General features: G+C 39.0%; 1 protein-coding gene across 1 annotated transcript in view; it reads left to right on the forward strand.

The window, feature by feature from the left end:
• Positions 1-17,494, forward strand: part of CNTNAP5 (contactin associated protein family member 5) — a 1,081,620-nt gene extending 1,064,126 nt beyond the window's left edge. Inside the window, exons 22-24 of the mRNA XM_052655589.1 lie at positions 12,451-12,669; positions 14,732-14,803; positions 17,298-17,494. Of these exons, the coding sequence (XP_052511549.1) occupies positions 12,451-12,669; positions 14,732-14,803; positions 17,298-17,494 (488 nt within the window). The remainder of the gene's footprint in view (positions 1-12,450; positions 12,670-14,731; positions 14,804-17,297) is intronic.
• Positions 17,495-24,628: the final 7,134 nt, after the last annotated feature.

Consider the following 24,628-nt stretch of genomic DNA (forward strand, 5'->3'; position numbering starts at 1 on the left):
GAGCTGGAAGGCAAGGCACAATCTCGGCCCCAGCGATGGAATCCTCCACCAGACTGTGAGCAGGCTCCCAGTTGCTAAACAAGTATTCTTGGGATCCTGGAGAGTTGATATCTGCCAGGAGGGTTGCAGCCTGAGATCAACTCCCTAGAGGAGACACAAAGCACACCTGATATGGCGCTCTTGCGGCACACTGGGAAACTGAGTGGCTGGGACTGAAGAGGTAATTAAGATGCACAGACCACCTGAGACAGTCTGCTCACCAAGCACCTCATCGCCTGAGCTGCTGAGACCTGGGAAGAGCACAAAATGCATGCCTGAGTCTGTGCCTTTGTGGAGTACCCAAGAACCTGAACCTGAGCAGCTTAGACCTGCCAAGTGGACAAAACACAGGTCTGCTTTGGACAGTTCCCTTGCAGAGCAACCTGGAGCCTGAGCAGTGTAGGCGGGGAAAGCACATGCTGCCATGAGCTGGGGAAAACCCAGTGTGGTCCATACACTGCGAGCACTCCCCACACATGCCAGTAATATGTCTTTGCAGTGTTTCTCCTTCCCCACAGCACATCTGGACAAGTGAGCCTAAATAAGTAACCACCTTCACCCCTTTGTGTCGGGCAGAAATTAGACACTGAAGAAACTTGTAAACAGAGGAAGCCAAAATAAAGAAGAGGGAACCACTCTGGAAGTGACAGGTGAAACAGATTAAAACTCTGTAGTTAGCATTGACTAAGCATTGGAAGGAGCCTGTAGAAGCTGAAAAGAAGTATAAGCTGAAACAAGAAACGATCTGAAACTGAATTGACACCACACTGCCCTCAACAGCTCCAGAGAAATGCTTAGATACATTTTTACTATTATCATTTTTAAATTCTTTTAAGTTATTTATTCCTCCTTTAATTTTCACTTTTATGACCTACTATTTATTACCTTGCTGAAAAGACTGTTTTAAAGCAAATTTCATATATACATATATATATATAATTTTTGTGATTGATTTTGTTTTGTATTTTTAATATTGTATTTTTGAGACTCTAACCTCTACTCTAGATTTTTAATTTTTGCTTTTTGGTTTTTGTTATCAATTTTATACCTTTAGGAATATAATCTTCAGTACCCATTTTTACTTAGGGGTGTGATTACTGGCTTGATTGGCTCTCTCCCCTTTTGACTCTCCCTTTTCTCCCTCAGGTCACCTCTATCTCCTCTCTCCCCCTTCTCTTCTCTACTTAATTCTGTGAATCTCACTGGGTGTTCTGGGCTGTGGAAAACACTTAGGGAACAGATTAGTGGCTCAATTGGTCTCTCCCTTGTTGACTCCCCCTCTTCTCCTAGTCACCTCTCTCTCCCTCCTCCCTCTTTTCTTCTCTATGTAATTCCGTGAACAACTTTGAGTGTTCCAGACTGTGGAGAGCACATAGGGAATTGATTGCTAGCTAGATTGCTCTCTCCCCTTTTCTTCTCCTCCTGGTCATCTCTGTTTCCCTCCTCCCTCTTCTCTTCTCCATGTAAATCTGAACTTCTCTGGGTGTCCCTTACTGTGGAGAATCTTTTCACCATTAACCTAGATGTTTTATCATCTGTGCTGTATGGATAGAGAAGTCTTGAGGCTACTGTAAGAACAAGACTAAAACCCAAAGGCAGAAGGTTGAAATTCAAAACTTGAGAACCCCAGAAAACTCCTGACTCCATGGAACATTAATTGACAAGAGCTATTCCAAAAGCCTCCATACCTACACTGATATCAAGCACAACCCAAGAGCCAACAAGTTCCAGAGCAAAACATACCAAGCTAATTCTCCAGCAATGCAGGAACACAGCCCTGAGCATTAAAATATAGGCTGCCCAAAGTCACACCAAACCCACAGACACCTCAAAACTCACTACTGGACATTTCATTACACTCCAGAGAGAAGAGATAAAGCTCCACCCAACAGAACACAGATGCAAGCTTCCCTAACCAGGAAACCTTGACAAGCCACTAGTCCAACCCCACCCACAGGAAGCAACCTGCACAATAAAGAAGAACCACAAACTTCCAACCTACAGAAAGGCCACCCCAAACACAGCAATCTAAACAAAATGAAAAGGCAGAGAAATATTCAGCAGGTAAAAGAACATGATAAATGCCTACCAAACCAAACAAAAGAGGAGGAGATAGAGAGTCTACCTGATAAAGAATTCAGAATAATGATAGTAAAGGTGATCCAAAATCTTGAAAATAAAATGGAGTTACAGATAAATACACTGGAGATGAGGATTGAGAAAATGCAAGAAATGTTTAACAAGGACCTAGAAGAAAGAAAAAGTCAATCAATAATGAATAATGCAATAATTGAGATCAAAAGCACTCTAGAAGGAGTCAACAATAGAATAATTGAGGAACAAGATAAGTGAGATGGAAGATAGAATGGTGGAAATAAATGAAGCAGAGAGGAAAAAAGAAAAAAAAAGAAAGAAATTAGGACAACCTCAGAGACCTGTGGGACAATATTAAATGCCCTGATATTTCAATCATAGAAGTCCCAGAATAAGAAGACAGACATCAGAAAATACTTGAGGAGATGATAGTTGAAAACTTCCCTAAAATGAGGAAGGAAATAGCCACCCAAGTCCAAGAAACTCAGAGAGTCCCAAACAGGATAAACCCAAGGCAAAACACCCCAAGACACATATAAATCAAATTAACGAAGATTAAACACAAAGAGCAAATATTAAAAGCAGCAAAGGAAAAGGAACAAATAACACACAAGGGGATTTCCATAAGGATAACAGCTCATCTTTCAACAGAAACTTTTCAGAGCAGAAGAGAATGGCAGGACATACTTAAAGTGATGATAAAGAAAAACCTACAGCCCAGATTGCTATACCCAGCAAGGAGCTCATTCAAATATGAAGGAGAAAACAAAAGCTTTACACAAGCTAAAGCTGAGAGAATTCAGCATCACCAAACCAGCTCTTCAACAAATGGTAAAGGATCTTTTCTAGACATGAAACACAGAAAAGGTTTATAAACTGAAGCCCAAAACAACAAAGTAAATGGCAAAGGGATCATACTTACTAATAATTACCTTAAATGTAAATGGGTTGAATGCCTCAACCAAAAGACAAAGACTGGCTGAATGGACACAAAAACAAGACACCTATCTATGCTGTCTACAAGAAACCCACCTCAAAACAAGGGACAAATACAGACTGAAAGTGAAGGGCTGGAAAAAGATATTTCATGGAAATGGAGGCCAAAAGAAAGCAGGAGTAGCAATACTCATATCAGATAAAATAAATTTTGACATAAAGGCCGTGAAAAGAGGCAAAGAAGGACACTACATAATGATCAAAGGATCAATCCAAGAAGAAGATATAACAATTATAAATATATATGCACCCAACTTAGGAGCATTGCAATATGTAAGGCAAATGCTAACAAGTATAAAAGGGGTAATTAACAGTAACACAATAGTGGGAGACTTTAATACCCCATTCACAACTATGGATGAACTAACAGAAAATTAGCAAGGAAACACAAACTTTAAATGATACAATGGACCAATTAGATCTAATTGATATCTATAGGATATTTCACCACCAAACAGTGAATTTCACCTTTTTCTCAAGTGCACATGGAACATTCTCCAAGATAGATCATATCCTGTGCCATAAATCTAACCTTGGCAAATTCAAAAAATTGAAATCATTTCAAACATCTTATTTGATCACAATGTGGTAAGATTAGATGTCAACTACAGGAAAAAAATATCAAAAATACAAACATATGGAGGCTAAACAACACGTTTCTGAATAAGCAACAAATCACAGAATAAATCAAAATATGCATAGACACGAACGAACTTGAAAATTCAACAACCTGAAACCTATGGGATTCAGCAAAAACAGTGCTAAGGGGAAGGTTCATAGTAATACAAGCTTACCTCAAGAAACAAGAGAAGAGTCAAATAAATAAACTAACTTTACACCTAAAGCAACTTAGGAAAAGAACACATGAAGAACCCCAGGATTAGTAGAAGGAAACAAATCATAAAAATTAGGGCAGAAATAAATGAAAAAGAAACAAAGGAGAATAGCAAAAATCAACAAAATTAAAAGCTGGTTCTTTGAGAAGAAAATAAAATAGACAAATCATTAGCCAGACTCCTCAGGGAAAAAAGGGAGAAGAATCAAGTCAACAAAATTAGAAATGAAAATGGAGAAATCACAACAGACAACACAGAAATACAAAGCATCATAAGAGACTACTATCAGCAACTATATGCCAATAAAATGGAGAACTTGGAAGAAATGGACAAATTGTTAGAAAACTATAACCTTCCAAAACTGAACCAGGAAGGAAGAAATAGAAAATCTTAACAGACTCATCTCAACTACAGAAATTGAAACTGTAGTAAAAATTTTTCCAACAAACAAAAGCCTAGGACCAGATGGCTTCACAGCTGAATCCTACCAAAAATTTAGAGAAGAGCTAACACCTAACCTACTCAAACTCTTCCAGAAAATTACAGAGGAAGGTAAACTGTTAAACCCACTCTATGAGGCCATCATTATCCTAACACCAAAACCAGACAAACAAGCCACAGAAAAAGAAAACTACAGGCCAATATCACTGATGAACATCGATGCAAAAATCCTTAACAAAATTCTAGTAAACAGAATCCAACAACATATTAAAAGGGTCATACATCATGACCAAGTGGGCTTTATCCAAGGGATGAAAGGATTACTCAATATTCACAAATCAATTCATATGATACACCACATTAACAAATTGAAAGATAAAAACCATATGATCATCTCAATAGATGCACAGAAAGCCTTTGACAAATTCAACATCCTTTTATGATAAAAACCCTCCAGAAAGCAGGCATACAAAGTACATACCTCAACAAAATAAAAGTTATATATGACAAACCCACAGCAAACATTATCTTCAATGGTGAAAAATTGAAAGCATTTCCCCTACAGTCAGGAACAAGACAAGGGTGCTCATACTTACCACTACTATTCAACATGGTTTTGGAAGTTTTAGCCACAGCAATCAGAGCAGAAAAAGAAATAAAAAGAATCCCAATTGGAAAAGAATAATTAACACTCTCACTGTTTGCAAATGATATGATCCTCTACATAAAGATGATATGATCCTCTACAAAATCCTATAGACACCACCAGAAAATTACTAGAGCTAATTAATGAATATAGTAAAGTTGCAAGATATAAAATTAACACACATAAATCCCTTGCATTCCTATACACTAACAATGAGAAAACAGAAAGAAAATTAAAGAAACAATTCCATTCACCATTATAACGAAAAGAATAAAATATTTCTACCTAAAGAAATAATAAATAAGTAAATCTACCTAAAGAAACAAAAGACCTATATATAGAAAACTATAAAACACTGACAAAAAAAAGATGACACAAATAGATGGAGAAATATACCATGTTCATGGATTGGAAGAATCAATATAGTGAAAATGAGCATACTACCAAAAGCAATCTATAGATTCAATGCAACACCTATCAAGCTACCAACAGTGTTTTTCAGAGAACTAGAACAAAAAATTTCACAAATAATAAACCTCAAATAGCCAAAGCAATCTTGAGGAAGAAGAAAGGAATTGGAGGAATCAACCTGCCTGACTTCAGGCTATAATACAAAGCTATAGTCATCAAGACAGTATGGTACTGGCACAAAAACAGAAATATAGATCCATGAAACAAAATAGAAAGCCGAGATAAATTCACACACCTATGGACACCTTATCTTTGACAAAGGAGGCAAGAATATACAATGGAGAAAAGACAATCTCTTTAACAAGTGGTGCTGGAAAAACTTGTCAACCACTTGTAAAAGAATGAAACTAGAACAGTTTTTAACACCATGCACAAAAATAAGGTCAAAATGAATTAAAGATCTACATATAAGACCAGAAACTATAAAACTCCTAAAGGAAAACAGGCAAAACACGCTCTGACATAAATCATAGCAGGATCCTCCATGACTCACCTCCCAGAGTAATGGAAATAAAAGCAAAAATAAACAAATGGGACCTAATTAAAATTCAAAGATTTTACACAACGAAAGAAACTATAAGCAAGGTGAAAAGACAGCCTTCAGTTCAGTTGCTTAGTCATGTCCGACTCTTTGCGACCCCATGAACTACAGCACAAAAGGCCTCCCTGTCCATTAGCAACTCCTGGAGTCCACCCAAACCCATGTCCATTGTGTCAGTGATGCCACCCAACCATCTCATCCTCTGTCATCCCCTTCTCCTCCTGCACTCAATCTTTCCCAGCATCAGGGTCTTTTCAAATGAGTCAGCTCTCCGCATTAGGTGGCCAAAGTATTGGAGTTTCAGCATCAACATCAGTCCCTCCAGTGAAGACCCAGGACTGATCTCCTTTAGGATGGCCTGGTTGGATCTCCTTGTAGTCCAAGGGACTCTCAAGAGTCTTCTCAAACACCACAGTTCAAAAGCATCAATTCTTTGGTGCTCAGCTTTCTTCATAGTCCAAATCTCACATCCATACATGACTACTGGAAAAACCATAGCCTTGACTAAATGGACCTTTGTTGGCAAATAACGTCTCTGCCTTTTAATATACTGTCTAGTTTGGTCATAACTTTTCTACCAAGGAGCAAACGTCTTTTGATTTCATGCCTGCAATCACCATCTGCCACAATTTTGGAGCCGAGAAAAATAAAATCAGCCACTGTTTGCACTGTCTCCCCATCTATTTGCTATGAAGTGATGGGACCGGATGCCATGATCTTAGTTTTCTGAATATTGAGCTTTAAGCCAACTTTTTCACTCTCTTCTTTCAGAATGGGAGAAAACAATAGCAAATGAAGCAACTGACAAACAACTAACCTCAAAAATATACAAGTAGCTCATGCAGCTCAATTTCAGAAAAATAAACGACCCAATCAAAAAATGGGCCAAAGAACTAAACAGATATTTATCCAAAGAAGACATACAGATGGCTAACAAACACATGAAAAGATGCTCAACATCATTCACTATCATATAAATGCAAGTCAAAACCACAATGAGGTACCATCGTACACTGGTCAGAATGGCTGCTGTCGAAACGTCTACAACCATTAAATGCTGGAAAGGGTTCAGAGAAAAGGGAACCCTCTTACACTGTTGGTGAGAATGCAAACTAGTAGAGCCATTATAGAGAACAGTGTGGAGATTTCCTTAAAAAACTGGAAATAGAACTGCTATACAATGCAGCAAACCCACTGCTGGGCATACACACTGAGGGAACCAGAATTGAAAGAGACGTGTACCCCAGTATTCATCACAGCATTATTTACAAAAGCTAGGACATGGAGGCAATCTAAGAAGCCCATCAGCAGGCAAATGGATAAAAAAGCTGTAGTGCATATACACAATGGAATATTACTCAGCCATTAAAAAGAAAACTTCTGAATCAATTATAATGAGGTGGATGAGACTGGAGCCTATTATACAGAGTGAAGTAAGTCATAAAGAAAAACACCAATACAGTATCAATTCAGTTCAGTTCATTTCAGTCACTCAGTCATGTCCGATTCTTTGCGACCACCATGAACCACAGCACGCCAGGCCTCCCTGTCCATCACCAGCTCCCGGAGTTCACTCAAACACATGTCCAACGAGTCACTGATGCCATACAACCATCTCATCCTCTGTCGTCCCCTTCTCCTCCTGTCCCCAATCCCTTCCAGCATCAGAATCTTTTCCAATGACTCAACTCTTCGCATGAGGTGGACAAAGTACTGGAGTTTCAGCTTTAGCATCATTCCTTCCAAAGAAATCCCAGGGTTGATCTTCTTCAGAATGGACTGGTTGGATTTCTTTGCAGTCCAAGGGACTCTCAAGAGTCTTCTCCAACACCATAGTTCAAAAGCATCAATTCTTCAGCACTCAGCCTTCTTCACATTCCAACTCACATCCATACATGACCACAGGAAAAAACCATAGCCTTGATAAGATGGACCTTTGTTGGCAAAGTAATGTTTCTGCTTTTGAATGTGCTATCTAGGTTGGTCATAACTTTTCTTCCAAGCAGTCAGTGTTTTTTAATTTCATGGCTGCAGTCACCATCTGCAGTGATTTTGGAGCCCCCCAAAGTAAAGTGTGACACTGTTTCTACTGTTTCCCCATCTATTTCCCATGAAGTGATGGGACCAGATGCCATGATCTTCGTTTTCTGAATGTTGAGCTTTAAGACAACTTTTTCACTCTCCACTTTCACTTTCATCAAGAGGCTTTTTAGTTCCTCTTCACTTTCTGCCATAAGGGTGGTGTCATCTGCATATCTGAGGTTATTGATATTTCTCCTGGCAATCTTGATTCCGGCTTGTGCTTCTTTCAGTCCAGCGTTTCTCATAATGTACTCTGCATATAAGTTAAATAAGCAGGGTGACAATATACAGCCTTGACATACTCCTTTTCCTATTTGGAACCAGTATGTTCCATATCCAGTTCTAACTGTTGCTTCCTTACCTGCATATGTGAACTCAAGTGGGCCTTATAAAGCATCACTATGAACAAAGCTAGTGGAGGTGATGGAATTCCAGATGAGCTATTTCAAATCCTGAAATATGATGCTGTGAAAATGCTGCACTCAATATACCAGCAAATTTGGAAAACTCAGCAGTGGCCACAGGACTGGAAAAGGTCAGGTTTCATTCCAATCCCAAAGAAAGGCAATGCCAAAGAATGCTCAAACCACTGCAGAATTGCAGTCATCTCACACACTAGTAAAGTAATGCTCAAAATTCTGAATCATGAACTTCCAGATGTTCAAGCTGGTTTTAGAAAAGGCAGAGGAACAGGAGATCAAATTGCCAACATCCGTTGGATCATTAAAAAAGTAAGAGAGTTCCAGAAAAACATGTATTTCTGCTTTATTGACTATGCCAAATCCTTTGACTGTGTGGATCACAATAAACTGTGGAAAATTCTGAAAGAGATGGGAATACAAGACCACCAATACAGTATATTAATGCATATCTGTGGAATTTTGAAATATGGTAATGATGACCCTATATGCGAGATAGGAAAAGAGACACAGATGTAAAGAACCGAATTTTGGACTCTGTGGAAGAAGGCAAGGGTGGGATGATTTGAGAGATTAGCACTGAAACATGTATATTACCATATGTGAACTAGGTCATTAGTCTAGTTTTGATGCATGAGACAGGGCGCTCAGGGCTGGTGCACTGGGACAACCCTGAGGGATGGGATGGGGAGGGAGGTGGGAGGGTGGTTCAGGATAGGGGACACATGAACACCCATGGCTGATTCATGTCGCTGTGTGGCAAAGACCACTGCAAAATTGTCAAGTAATTAGTCTCCAATTAAAATAAATAAGTAAATTTAAAGAAAGAAAACAAAAGAAAAGACAAAGAGATGGGTTATCCCCTGGAGCCTCTAGGAAAAATGCAAATTGACAACATCTTGTTTTTAGCTCGGTGGGAACCTGTATCAGACTTCTGCAGACCTGTAAGACAAAGCGTGTGTTGTTTTATGCTAAGTTGTTTAAGTTTATGCTAATTTGTTATAATTTCTCTGCTCTTCTCCAGTAGCATATTGAGCACCTACCGACCTGGGGGGTTTGTCTTTCAGTGTCATATCTTTATGCATTGTCATACTGTTTATGGGGTTCTCACTGCAAGAATGTTGAAGTGGTTTGCTGTTCCCTTCTCCAGTGACCACATTTACAGAACTCTCCACCATGACCCATCCATCTTGGGTGGCCCTATATGATATGGATCATGGTTTCACTGAGTCAGACACGGTTTGTGATCCATGTGATTAAATGCTTCAAGATGGTGGAGTAGAAGGACATGCAATCATCTTCTCCTGTGAGTGCCAGGGAGTCTCCAGCAGCAACAGACTGGTTCCATATTGGGAAAGGAGTACATCAAGGCTGTTTATTATCACCTGGTTCATTTACCTTCTGTGCAGAGTACATCATGAGAAATACTAGGCTGGATAAAGTACAAGCTGGAATCAAGATTGTGGAGAGAAATATCTGTAAACTCAGATAGGCAGATGACACCATCTTTATGGCAGAAAGTGAAGAGGAACTAAAGAGCCATTTGATGAAGGTGAAAGGGGGAGAGTGAAAAAGCTGGCTTAAAGCTCAGCATTCAAAAAACAAAGATCTTGGCATCTAGTCCCATCACCTCATGGCAAATAGATAGGGAAACCATGGAAAAACTGACAGACTTTATTTTGGGGGGCTCCAAAATCACTGCAGATGATGACTGCAGCCATGAAATTAAATATGCTTGCTCCTTGGAAGAAAAACTATGACCATTCTAGACAGCATACTAAAAAGCAGAGACATTACTTTGCCGGCAAAAGTCTGTCTAGTCAAAACTATGATTTTTCCAGTAGTCATGTATGGATGTGAAAATTGGACCATAAAGAAGGCTGATTGCTGAAGAATTGATGCTTTTGAACTGTGGTGTTGGAGAAGACTCTTGAGAGTCCCTTGGACTGCAAGGAGATCAAACCAGTCCATCCTAGGGGAAATCAGTCCTGAATGTTTATTGGAAGGACTGATGCTGAAGCTGAAGCTCCTAGTACTTTGACCACTTGATGCAAAGAGCCAACTCATTAGAGAAGACCCTGATGTTGGGAAAGACTGAAGGAAGTAGGAGAAGGGGACGACAGAGGATGAGATGGTGGATAGCATCACTGACTCATTGAACACATGTTTAAGAAATCTCTGGGAAATGGTGAAGGACAGGGAAGCCTAGTAGTTCAGTCCATGGTATAGCAAAGAGTTGGACATGACTAAGTGACTGAGCAACATCAACAACAATTTGTTACAACAGCCACATTAAATTAATACACATAATTTCTTTCATTTTCCTGTAAGATAAGAGGGGTGATAAATTACTGAGGTTTACATGGCTGAAGAATTGATGCTTTAGAACTGTGGTGTTGGAGAAGACTCTTGAGAGTCCCTTGGACTGCAAGGAGATCCACCCAGTCCATTCTAAAGGAGATCAGCCCTGGGTGTTTGTAAGGAATGATGCTGAAGCTGAAACTCCAGTACTTTGGCCACCTTATGTGAAGAGTTGACTATTCGGAAAATACTTTGATGCTGGGAGGGATTGGGGGCAGGAGGAGAAGGGGATGAAAGAGGATGAGATGGCTGGATGGCATCAACGACTCAATGGACGTGAGTTTGAGTGAACTCCAGGAGACAGTGATGGACAGGGAGGCCTAGCATGTTGCGATTCATGGGGTTGCAAAGAGTCGGACACGACTGAGTGACTGAACTGAACTGAACATGGGGCGTTGCTCAGGAAGGAATAATAAGGTCAAAAGTAGACATAACATTGTTGAGGGATATTAGTTTCTCATTTTCCTCTATATGTCCACTATATAACTTCCCTAAATGTGGCCAAAAAAATGCTTGCTTGGTGATCCCTGGAGGCACTCTTTGATAAGTTATGAATGAAAGTAAATTATAATTAATCCGATTGAGAGGAAAGTCCTTGCCTTCTTCCAGAAAATATGCATTTCATCATAATAAAATAACTATTTGAACCATCTAGGTCTATTGAAGATGTTATGCTTTAAAAGGGGGGAATAAGTCCATCCTGCATTGTCATCATATGTAATTGCATCACAGAAATTTGTTCAAACGATCCTTGTTAAAATAAAGAAATGGCATACTGAGTAATATCATCACAAATCTTGAAGCAAATGAGACATTTGATCTTGCCATGATTCATAAATGATTGCCTCATTATCTTTTATAAAAACTCAAAGACACTCTGGGAGATTGAGTGCTGTCATAGAAAATCCATGCTCATCAGTCTGTAATATGAACAGAACTAAGCATGTGAAAATCTTGAATATATGGTCAAGCTATTAGTGTATGAAAATGTATTAGTATATAGTGTATACAAGGTGCTGAAAACACCAAACACGATAAACTTCTGAGAGGATCACTTTGAACTTCCTATCTCTCTGCCTCATTTCACTTTTTTTCCTACTATCATTTTGAGTGAAGTATTGTAATGAACATTGTAGTATGCTTGAATTAATCACCAGCATCCATAAATAAACTGTGATGGGATAATGATCCAAATTCTGTAATATAAAACATCTAGAATGTAGAGGAGATTTATTAAGTATTCGTTACAGTTCATAAAATACATGAATGAAAATTTAGAAGCTTGAAACATTATCTCAAAGCAAAATAGCCCAAGCAATTTTCTGCGATATGTGGATGATGTATTGACACTTATATTTAGGGTAGAGTTTCGAGAAAGTAGATGAAGAGAGAGAAAGGACAATCTCCTTTATTCAAAGAATAAAAAGGCACTTTCTGCAATTTCAAACATTACTTAACATGGAGATGGAGCAGTTTTTTGTTTTTATTTATTTATTTTTTAACTAATTGTTTTTCACATTGCAGAGAATCTTGGATTGGACGCTGAAGTTGCCAAAGCCAATGCCCTGGGTTTTGTTGGGTGTCTGGCCTCAGTCCAATACAACCATATTACACCACTGAAGGCAGCCCTGCGCCATTCTACCACTGCTCCTATAACCATCCAAGGGGCCTTGACAGAATCCAGCTGTGCCTCTCTGATGGATTCAGATGTGAATGCGGTGACCACGGTGCATTCCTCATCAGGTGTGCAAGAAAATACTCCATGAAAATTCTTCCACCAGTACTACTTTGATGTCTTCAAGAAGCTTTCAGGCTAAAGGCTAAAGTGAATCGATTCTTTACCTTGTATGATTACAAGCAGTTAAGAATTATGACTGGTTTCTTAGATTGATATTTAATATATTTAAATAATCCCATTTCTAATATAGAGCTTCCCAGGTGGCTCAGTGGCAAATAATTTGCCTGCCAAGCAGAAGACCCAGGTTCTATCCCTGGGTCAGGAAGATACCCTGGAGAAGGAAATGGCTACCCACTCCACTATTCTTGCCTGGGAAATCCTGTGGACAGAGGATCCTGGCAGGGTACAGTACACAGGGTCACAAAAACAGTTGGACAAGACTTAGCTACCAAACAACAACTTCTAATATAATGAGTAGTTAGAAATGGATACATATATGTATGTGAGTGAGTGAGTGAGTGAAAGTCACTTAGTCGTGTCTGACTCTTTGTGACCCCATGGACTATAAAGTCCATGGAATTCTCCAGGCCAGAATACTGGAGAGGATAGCCTTTCCTTTCTCCAGGAGATCTTCCTAACCCAGGGATTGAACCCAGGTATCCCACATTGCAGGCAAATTCTTTACCAGTTGAGCCATAAAGGAAGCCCAAGAATACTGGAGTGGGTAACATTTCCCTTCTCCAGAAGATCTTTCCAACCCAGGAATTGAACCAGAATCTCCTTCATTTTGCAGGTGGATTATTTACCAACTGAGCTATCAGGGAAGCCCATATATGTATGTAGGTATATTTATTTTTTTCACTACTATTTAAAGTGGTTATTGCTCTTAGGATTGAAGAGTTTTGAGGACAGGGAGGTAAGCTGGGCTTTGAACAAATAAAATTCATGTGATTAAAATCAACCTTCCTTAATAATAGGAAAGCCCCATGGTACTATCATCCACACATCTTCTCTTATTTTACCACTCCTTGAAATATCTTTTCTAGCTTTCTTAGTCACCATCATCCTAGGTATCTAGGAGTATTCTTAGGATTTAATTTAGTCAGGTATGTTCATCAGTTTCCAAATAAGTTGTGAATTATGAGCAAAGAAAGGGCATAGAGTTTTTCTGCTGCCTGCTTATCACTGATCTTGGTGTTTTCTTGGCAGCAGTCAGGTATGTATCCTAGAAAAGTACATGAATGTGACACTTGGCTAGGCTTGATTTGTGTTCTGAATCTTCCAATGCTAGAATATGGAACTTTGGGCAGGTTACTTAATGGCTTTGGTATCTGTGAAAATGGGAAAAACAATAATCATGTTGGAGTCATTTCCAGAGAATTAAATGATACAGCAGTACTAATGATAGGTGCTGTAAGTCCTGAAAATTTTATGTGCACTATATGGATGTCTCTAGGATCATTAACCCCTTTTACTCCCTTTGCAGGTTGTTTTAAAATGTACATAGTTCAGTGTCACCAGACTGATAAGTATCAGAGCAAAGATTAGAACCCAGGTCTAGGTGCCTTCAAACTGATGCTCTTTAAATATATATATATATATATATATATATATATATATATATATATATATATATAATGTGCATCTAGTAAAACACTCTAGTGAGAGTTTCCTGGGTGGGTTAATGCACCAACACTTTTGTTCTTTCCTGCCAATGAACTCAGAAATCTCTTGTAATTAAAGAAACCTCTAAAGCAGAGGCAAGTATGATTGAGGGAAGAAGGTGTTGTCATGTATAGAAACTGTCCAGCAAAGCAGAAAAGGACATCAAAAGTAGGCTGAGAGGTAAGCAGTAGACTAAAGCAGACATAATACCACCATCATTTTGTTTAACCCCTTATATTACAGCTTACATAGATTTAACAGAATCATGCAAGTATGGGGTATAAGCAGAGTACTTCAAATACTCTCTCTCTCTCTTTTTTTCTTCTGTATATGCTTGTTTGGGTTCCTTCCAAAATGCCAACTCCTAACTCTCTGAGATCATCTAGTCTAACCCACAGGTGTGTCATCTCAACTGCATATTATAGAGCTCCTGCTAGGATCAGTGTCTTTTACTCCTTTCAGATCTTTTTGGGAAGACAGATGAGCGGGAACCACTCACCAATGCAGTACGAAGTGACTCAGCCGTCATTGGAGGTAAACCATGCTTTGTGGCTGAAAGCAGAACAGACATAAGTGATTCTGTGGTCTGGAGGAATTATCTGAATTCTTCCTCAATTGTGGCCATCCAGCACCCAGAGCCCTGCATGATCTGCAAGAATGTGAGCCTTTTCATGAATAGTCATAATGCTTTAATGATCAAAGACACCCTCCCCCAAGGCCAGGTACCAGCAGCTCCATGGAGTCTTCTTTCCCCTCAACCACCAGGCAGCTGAGCACAGAGTCAACAGCTGGATAATTTACTTCGAGACAGGCAGCATGCATCCTGTCGATCTCATCCAGTTGTCATTTTTCCTAAAGCACAAACAAAGCAAACCAATAAAACTACATATGGAAAGAAGCTATGTTGGCACAAACAGATGGGCAAAGCCATCATCCTGTCGGGTTTTCTCCACCGAGTGGATCAAATGAGCAGGGTGAAACTCACAGGACTGTAGTTTCCAATCCAGCAGCACATATGGTTACAGAGGCAGATCTTGTCTGCTCTGCTGTGAACCCCGCCTTCCCTTCTCATCCCTTATTTCTCCGTTTTCTCCCTGCCTCTTCGTCTCTCCGCTTTGTATTCTTCCTCAGCTTGGCTGCTACCTCCAGGTGCTTGATTTGTCCATCTGGGCCTTGCAACACAGAATGACTCCCAAACCTTGTTTAATGGAAATTGCCTGTGAGAGACTGACTGAATTCATTTCCATCTAAGAACCAGGGTCCTCACAGCGCCCCTATCTCTGCCTTCTGGCAGGCTAGATGAGCTGTTCTACACCAGATGGAGTTTACTCTTAAAAATCAACAGTAACCATTTATTTAACATCCATGGAATGAGCCCCATTACATGTCAGGACCAGCACTAAGTATTAAAATAAGATGAGGAAAAACATGGATGCTGCCCTGTTAAGAACTCACAGCTTGGCTGGGATTGGTTGGGATGGGGTGGGTAAACAGGTAACAACAGAACCAGTGAGTGGTGTTTTAAGGAAGGCAGCACAGCTGGCAAGGGGAGCACAGAGGTGCATAATTACAATGATTGTGAGGAAAACACACACATACACATACACACGTTTCCTAAACAAAGTTCTTCAAATGTCCGGCCTGAATTTCTGCTTCAGGAATAAAGTCCAAGTTGATTTTTGTTTTGCAACAAGAAATATAGGAAACCATTTGATGCCTGTTTCTCTTCATATAATTTTTCATTTGACAAGTAGTAAAAGGCTTTAGTGACTGCCGACTTTTTCCCACTAGTGTACAGGCTTCCTTGAGTCTAAAAACAGGATATTCATCCCAAACCCTGAAGAAAATTCCTGGGGGGTTCACAGCCTCCCACCCTAAATATTCCATGTCCTGAAGGAGTAGAAACCGGTTCTGTATTTCATCTCTTAAAGCTGCAGCCCATTCCTGGGTATCACTCACTATACCCACTTTATTTCTAGGTTTGTTAACTTACCTGGTTTTACTTTGCCTTGTTTTAAAATAGTTGGGGAAAATATTATCTCATGGTTTAGTAATATTTTTATAAGTAAACCATCTTATTTGTAAAATAAACATTTTGTCTCAAGAGTCATTCTACTTAGATAAGAAAACAACAGAAAATATACTTTATTAGGAATGAATTTATCTTTGAATAATGTTTAGAAACATTCTTTCTCCTATAGATTGTTTCTCTCTTTAGAAATTTGACAGTATCCACATTTTTACCATCCTTTGCTGACTTTGCTATTCACTTCTCAAGAGAACTCCTGGCAAAGGTAGGGACAAGACTTTAGGATCAGTGAGGATGACTTGCCAAGTAGGTCCAGTAAAATCAGAATCAATCCAAAGTAGGGGAGAATCTGACACAATAGGGCAGACATTTGCTATTGTAGTTGACTCTGGAGGACAGAAGGGTACCATCTTCAGACTACCCTGCATCTTACTGAGTGTGCAACAGGGTAAAATGCCCTGAATGTTTAGTAAGCATTTCATTATTAATAAGACATTTTTAGTAAAGCAAACATATATTGTAAACAAATTTACATCCATAGTGTATGTACTGGGAAGTGATATACTTAAGTATTCTTTTCTAAGATGCTGAAATAGTTCAAAGATACTTACTTATTTGCAAGGTGACAAAGAAGTGTGCTAATTAAAACTGATTCAGGCATATTCTTGAAAGCAAGTCTTGAAGGAATTTATTAAGAGATCATTTGCTAGTCTGATTCCATGTTTATTTGATGACATTCTTAGTCTGTTAAATATAACCTTCTCTGATATAAACTGGCTTGCTCCGTCACTAGTCTGAAAGAGGAAGTTTTTTGGTAATTGAAGCCTGAAAACATTTTAGCCTGTGTTTATTTCTGGACATGTGGCAGAGTTTGTTGCTTGTTTGTTTGTTTTTGTTTGGTTCTTTGTCCTAAGTGACCTTGTTGTCTTCTTTAAATTATTTCTCCTGATCACATGATCTGTGGTAATTGCCTTCTCTTTTGTCCCTCTTTCTCAACAGGAGTAATAGCAGTGGTGATATTCATCATCTTCTCGATCATCGGCATCATGAGCCGCTTCCTTTACCAGCATAAGCAGTCACATCGCACCAACCAAATGAAGGAGAAGGAATATCCAGAAAATTTGGACAGTTCCTTTAGAAATGACATTGATTTGCAAAACACAGTGAGCGAGTGTAAGCGGGAATATTTCATCTGAAAAACTGCAGGGTCATCTCATATTCTTTCTTTGTTCATTTTTGGTTTCCCTTTATCCAATTACTCCTATACTTTAATTTTGGTCATTCTCTTTCTCTGTTTCCCTTTTATTTGGGGGACATACCTGCATTCACCACAGCATCTATCCCCTCAAACTAGCCCAGAATACTAGGCAGCTATGGCCACTGCCTTCCTCTTTAACAAACTTATCATGGTGAAAATGATCACTCAAGAGATTGATTTGACTACTTTAGACAAGGAAGAGACACATGGGTGTGCACATGTCCATATTCTGTTATGTATTTCTGAGTTCTAAGATGCAGCCTTCAGTTCTGCAACTATTCAGTCTTGCAGGCTTACCTTGAACCTGAGCTCTGTGACTTCAGCATGTAACCATCATCCTAGACACCCTCCCCGATTTCAAGTCCACTCTGACCAGAGAACTCAGGGTACCAAAAAGGAAGATTCTAGGGCCTGGTTTGTGTCAGTGGAAGTTTAAAAGGAAAAAGAGAGGTTTGTTGTGTATTAATTTTCCTTACTATAGGAAGCCCATTGCCCTAATTCATCATCATTGTTCACTCTCATATCCCCCGAGTATTTTCAAAAATAGGACTCCTGATAGTCATAAGCTATTACTGTGTTCCTTTCTTACCACTCTCTCCTGGGGTTGACACTTTAGAACAGTACACAATAGCATAAACCTAGGGGAAGCATGGAAAATAGTCGCTTGAAACTAGGAGGTAAAAAGACAGCTGCTAGGAAGTAGATGTTCTATAACTTCGAAAATGCCTCTTCTAATTTTGTAAGAAATATTAGCTAGGTTATTCCTGAGATTATTATACTGATATATATATATATATATATCAGTTGCATCAAAAAGCAACTCAAAGTCTAAAATAGTATTTGGTTCCATGAAAGAGCTTAAACCATCTCAACTCAGCTTTAAAGAAAAATAAAAACAAGACAAAAACAAAAAGCAAAGCAAACAAACAACAAACAAAAACTGCATGAAAGCAAAGAAATGCCAAACAGAATATTTTTCCTTCCATCCCCTCACTAAAGATCTGGTGAAAAGCGTAAACACAAGTTTCACATTTTAGAATAGAGATAATAACCCACATCTGCCACTGAGCCACTTCTTTCTAGGAGGTTTAGGATGAACTGACATATGAGACATTCTGACTAGCTCCAGGAAGCTACCATTGCTTTTCATAATTTTAGAGGAGCCCTTGGGCTCTACAGTGCATCATATTTTCAAGTCTGCTGCATCCTGTGTGTGTAAAGGTCCCCACATGCTTCTTTCTATAGGCATAAACTCCCAGGTGAAGCAGTGACATGTTTCAGGGTATGCATCATTTTGGTACCAAAACAGCTGAGGAACATCATCATTCCTTCAAAAAGCTATGTTGGGCTCATCCTCGAGGTGGTGGTAAGAATCCTGGTGGTTTTGCTAAGGAACATTCCTCACTCTTTGCCTCTGGGCCATCTTCAGGAAAAAGATAAGGGGAAAACTATATAAATGTTCTAGTATGCTGGGAATGCAAACAGAATGAGCCACAGATGTGGAAAGTACTTGCTGATTCTCTTTACAAGACAGACTCAATTTGAATCCCATCTTTTCCTTTTTGTGTCTGTCACCTCTGACTGTTTTAACACTTTCCTGCATGATACGGCTCACAATGAGGGGGTCCTCAGCTTCACCCCATTTCAGGTCTATTTCAGGTTTTCAATGTCAGAGAACATGGGGACAGGATTTTGTTTGCAATCATACTTCTCAAATAGAAGGTGTTCTAAAGACACACTCTCTTTTGAAAATTTTATGTGGATTCTTACTTAATCATTTCCATTATATCCTTTTGCTAGCAAATTTATTTTAAAGTAATTCTAACAAGGGTTTTTTTTTTTTTTTTCCCTTCTAACTTTAATAAGATGAACGATCCATTCATAAGAGGAAAGATCTTAAAATATTGTTTCCTCCTGCCCTGTTCTCTCCTACTTCCAATGTTCACTTTTGAATTTTCTATTTCTATAAAAAGACTTTATAAATCAGCCTTTTGCTTGGCGACATCATCCTCTGTCCCCTGAAATAAAAGTCACCATGTAGTGCAGTGGGTTTAGCCTGAAGCATCTCCAATAATGAAATGGAAGGAAAAAGAAGGTTGAGTAATAAAACTGGAACTGCTCATTATTCAAGTCTCTGAGAAGTAGGGACTATATTTTGCTGACATAGTACAGATATAAGAAATGGAGGACTAACAGAGGCCGACTTGGAATATTCGTTTTTCTCATCTACTTATGCTTGTGGGTAGTTCTGTAGGGTGAAAACGTTGGGAAACTCCATCCTTGCCACATCTCCACTACAGAATCTACCAGCAAACCTCCCCATATCTGTAGACTTATCTATCCATACATACTACGTATCACAGACTTAATGACGAATGCCAAGACAGTGCAATCAGCACGTCACTCTTATAAGCAGAGTCTCAGGGCTAAATAAAACTTATTTTTACAGGGTTGGAATATTTCATAACCCCAGAGAATGCTAACTTTCACTAGATGTATATGGAAAGCAAGCATGCTGCTCCTTCCAAAGGAAAACACACTTTTCAGTGACAAAGAAGTGTGAACTCTGCCTATCTTTCCTCATTGGTACCAAAATCCATGGAGTTTTGTGCAACTGTTGATTTCTGTGTTTCAATCCTTGAACAATTATAATCTAAAGCAAAAGTGTTTGAAAGCATTCTGATGCCTCCCTAACCACAGTTTTCTGCTTTGAGTTTCCTGACTGCACATGTTGGCCAGTTGGATCACCATAATTCTACACTTTAACTCTCTTTGGTAATTGCTGTTTACCAAAGTATTTTATAGAATGTGCTTTATAGGAAAACCAAAAACACCTGTGAAATTTCACATTTAAAGGGGGCCATTTCAATGATATCATTCCCACCAAACAAATCTATTTATGTAAGCAGCAGTGTGTTTGCTTGCCGTAAACATGTATTTAATGCTACATCATTCCTTATGTGTATAGGTTTGAATGCTATGAATTATAGGAGAATTTGTCTAGAAAGTTAGACATTTGTCACTTCTCTAGATATATTTTTAAGAAAAGCTTCACTTATTCTCTACTCTGAACTGCAAGGGTAATATTTATTTTAAGGATCCTAGGGCTGTTTTATTCAAAACAGTTTTTATACCCTTGAGTAATAACAGAGATGGTACTAACCTGACTTCCATCTTTTGTTAGACTATTGCCCACCACAGGGTCACAGGAGCAGGATCAGAACAAAAGAAGAAAACTGGTCTATACTTCGTTCCTGGAGTAATTATTACCCAATGCTCTAAAGGCTGTGTTAGATACTGAGTATGTTAACATACACTGCACCTTGTTCTTGACCTTGGAAAGCCAAAAGTCTGGCAGGGGAGGCATATATTGTTGTCATAGACTTACTGGAGACTGAAAGAAACAGATACTTTCTGGAAAATATTTCTATGTATTTCTTCTTGTTTATTACTTCTGCCTTCAATAAGCTGCTTTGTGTTCCTTTCTTAAAGCAAGTATCAATCTCTGTGGGTATATTTCTCTGGAGGGAGATGGATTGACTCTGTAGAGACAAGAATAAATGATCTCCATCTCTAAAGTACTTCTGGGGAAGCTGCATTCTCTCCATTCTTGTTTTAACTCTGGGTAGGGGATTCTGAAAGCCCTCCTTCTAAGGGTCAGACACAACAATCTCCATTTTTCCCCATTTCATTTCCCAGTTCTTTTATGAAATTTATTCATGACCTATTGCATGCCCTTGTTCTTCCAGATTTGCCTTAAGGCATTTTTGTCATACTCTAGCTTCTCCTAAAACCCTATTGCATCCTGATGAACCATATTGACTCAATTTAGGAAGATCTCAGAGAACTGGATGAAGTACTGCTTTGAGTAACTCATTGACTCAAAGGTGTCATCCATCTAAATGAAGTCTCATATCTGTGCTCTGGGGGGATTTTTCCAATTCTGAAAAAAAAAAAAAAAATCACACATTTGTCGTCTCTGCAAGAAGCTCATTCAGTTACAAGAGATACCCTGGGAGACTCCAAGATCCTTACAGAGATAGGAATGAGGCCCTTGAGTTCTTTCTTATAAAAATTCTTGACAGCTTGTCCACCAATAACTGGCATCTTTTGAATTTCTACATGGCTACAATCCATCAAAACCATATTGTAGCCTGAGCTTGCCAAAGGCAATCTGAGACACAGTGTATAGCTCTGATACTCTTCCTTAACCTGAAAGCTGAGGCATACTTAATCCTCCTTTGTCCTAGAAGTCTCGAGTAGACCAATCAATAAAGAGGCTTCCTTGTTCCTGACAATGCAGAGATGGTTAAAGGAAGGTGTCATCCAACTCAACATTTTCAGAATATTTGGAAGACAACTGAGTGCTATTTCATGTCTCTCATGCAGTTTGAAAGTGTTTTCTTAAACACACACACAGACACACAGACACACACACAGACACACACAAAGTGTGATTGAATTATTTCTACTCTGTTCTTGAGTCTTTCTTACCCTACCTCCATTTCCTCACCCACACTCTTACTTATTAAGTCATCTAGTTTTCAGATTTTGCTTGTCTTTAATTTTTATCTCTGCTTCACAAATTCCAAATATTTGAACCTCTTAAAGGGGGAAAAAAAATCACAAACACATACCTACACAATCTCTTTGTCAAAATAGGGCTGTTATACAGGCTTCCTCTATGACATCCTCCATACATCTCTGTTTGATAAGAAGAAACACATTTTCTTTTGAGTCGACAGTTATTTGAAACTTTCAGAGGAGGTTTGCATATTTAACTCTTTTTTTCTGCTTTTGAGTAACTTTTGTCTTACTTTGCACTAAGGTATTCTGAGGGAGAAGAGAAAAGCACATTTTTTTTAGTGAACTACTGTACTTTGTAAGTTAGTTGTCTGTCTTTTGTAACATTTATAGTCTACAAAGCGGTAGAACAGACATGAGCAAAGATTAAAGCAAAAGTGGTTTGGGTGTTTTGACCACACTTGGTAGGAACAGAATGAAGAGAAAGAGAGAACAGTTGGCGTAAACTTGGTAACAACTGATGACTTTCCCACAGAAGGGTTGCTGCTTCCAGAGAGACTCACTGGTGGCAGCTCTTCTCACTTTCCTGGCTCTTAATTCGGGAATCTCTTTAGTGCATTTGGATCTTCACTTTACCCATTAGGAAAGGAGGCAATATCATGGGGTTTGCATGAGGAATTCTTTACTTAATTTGGCACAATATTTTTGTCTCTTCCCAGTACATCAACCACATTTTTTTTTTTCTAGATTTGTATTTCATTAGGATTTTTCTAGGATGCTTTAGAGCTATCACCATAATGATCTAATCTGCCCAGATTGAACACTTAGAGGAACTATGAGGTCCACTACTCTGAATCAGCATTCTCCATGGGGAGAAGCCCTGAGGTCCTGAAATGAGCCTAGGGATCTTCCTCTCCCACTTATTGGTCCAGCCATGCGTGGACATGCCAGAATGATGATGAGACGTACTACTCCCCATGCCTGACAGTGAATACTTTCAGGGACCTATCACCCAACACTATCTGGGAACACTGCTTTCTTCAATCATCCCCAGTTATACAGGGGGACTTTTGCAAAAACAGCAGGACAAATTAAGAGGGCTGACTTAAGTCACAATCAAAGGTGAAGCTAATTGTTTTAGTGATTAAATCCTAGTCTTAATTTTCCTCAACATCATATTCTTCCATGCCTCCAATGCCAGAAGTAGCCTCAGGGGACACGAAAACTGGATGAAACAGACTGTTGTATTGCCCTGCAGACTCTTTGGAAAGCCTCCCCATAGATAGAATTTTCAGGAAACCTTAAGGAATACTATTAATGAGCTTCTGCCTAGTCATACATCCTAATTATAGCTAACACCATCCCCCAGTCTTCATGGGAATTATAGTCTCTTCTCTTTGAATGGCAGTGTCAACCTGTGTAACCTTGCCCTGCCTTAAATACTAATGCAAAAATACCAAACCTTGCTTACAACAGTGTGCTTATATGGCAAGAGGGACTTTGTATTTAGTGAGGTCCAACATCAAGAATGCTTTCCTTCTAAATCTGGTAGTTGATGGGTCTCCTGATATGCTGTGTCGCCTTGGGCTATCACTCCCTTCAATCTACTGGAGGAGGCACAGAAGGTGCAGAGGTGTCACTGGGAATTGGAATGCAGGCTGAGGGGGTTATGCTAGGTAAGGAATTAGCAAACGTTTACTGCATAGGGCCAGATAGTCAGTACTTTAGCCTTTACAGGACAGCCAGTCTCCATTGCGGTTGCTCATCTTTCCTGTTGTAGTAGGAAGTGGGCCAAAAATGGACAAACAGTCATGGCTATGTTCCAGTAAAACTTTGTTTTCAAGAATAGGCAACATATCAAATTTGGTTCATGGGCTATAGTTTGCTGATCCTTGTTATGCAATATTACAATGTCCACTTCAGATGGAAAATCAATTTCGCTCTGGCATAGAGTGGTCCTCCTTCTTGAAGAATGGTAAAGGGCAGGGAAATTATTTTTAACAAGGAAATAATAAAATACAAAATAACCTCTTCTTCAAAAAAATATATATCAGATACTTATTATGGCAAAAGCACAAAACAGGTCACCTCTCTTTGTAGGTCTTCTGGAGTCTAGCTTTTCCTTTTGACCTTCACATATTTGTTCCTGAAACAGAATCCCAAGTGATGTTGCCTCATTCCAAGTCAGTTTTGTAGACCATGTAACATGTCTTAATACACTGTATGGGGAAAAAAAAAAAAAATGTTAGCCTTAGATTTCTTTGTTTTCTATGGTTCCTGTTGTACAGAAGAAAGACTTACACTGTAAATAATGTATATTTAATAAAGAGAGAATTTTGTATGATTTTGTGTGGAAGACAAATGTGGCTCACTGTGTTTTCTTGGGTTAATGAAGAGTCAAACATTAATCCCTTAACACCCACTCTCATTCCTTAGACCATTAACTCCCAGACAACATGACCTGTGGGGTTGCTGCAGAAACATGAAACTCACAGTCCCTGGGTTTATTGATTTTACCAGGCCTAAAAGCGCTGCTGTGGGCTCTCTG

The sequence above is a fragment of the Budorcas taxicolor genome, chromosome 2, assembly GCF_023091745.1.
Source record: "Budorcas taxicolor isolate Tak-1 chromosome 2, Takin1.1, whole genome shotgun sequence".
Classification (NCBI taxonomy): Eukaryota; Metazoa; Chordata; class Mammalia; order Artiodactyla; family Bovidae; genus Budorcas; species Budorcas taxicolor.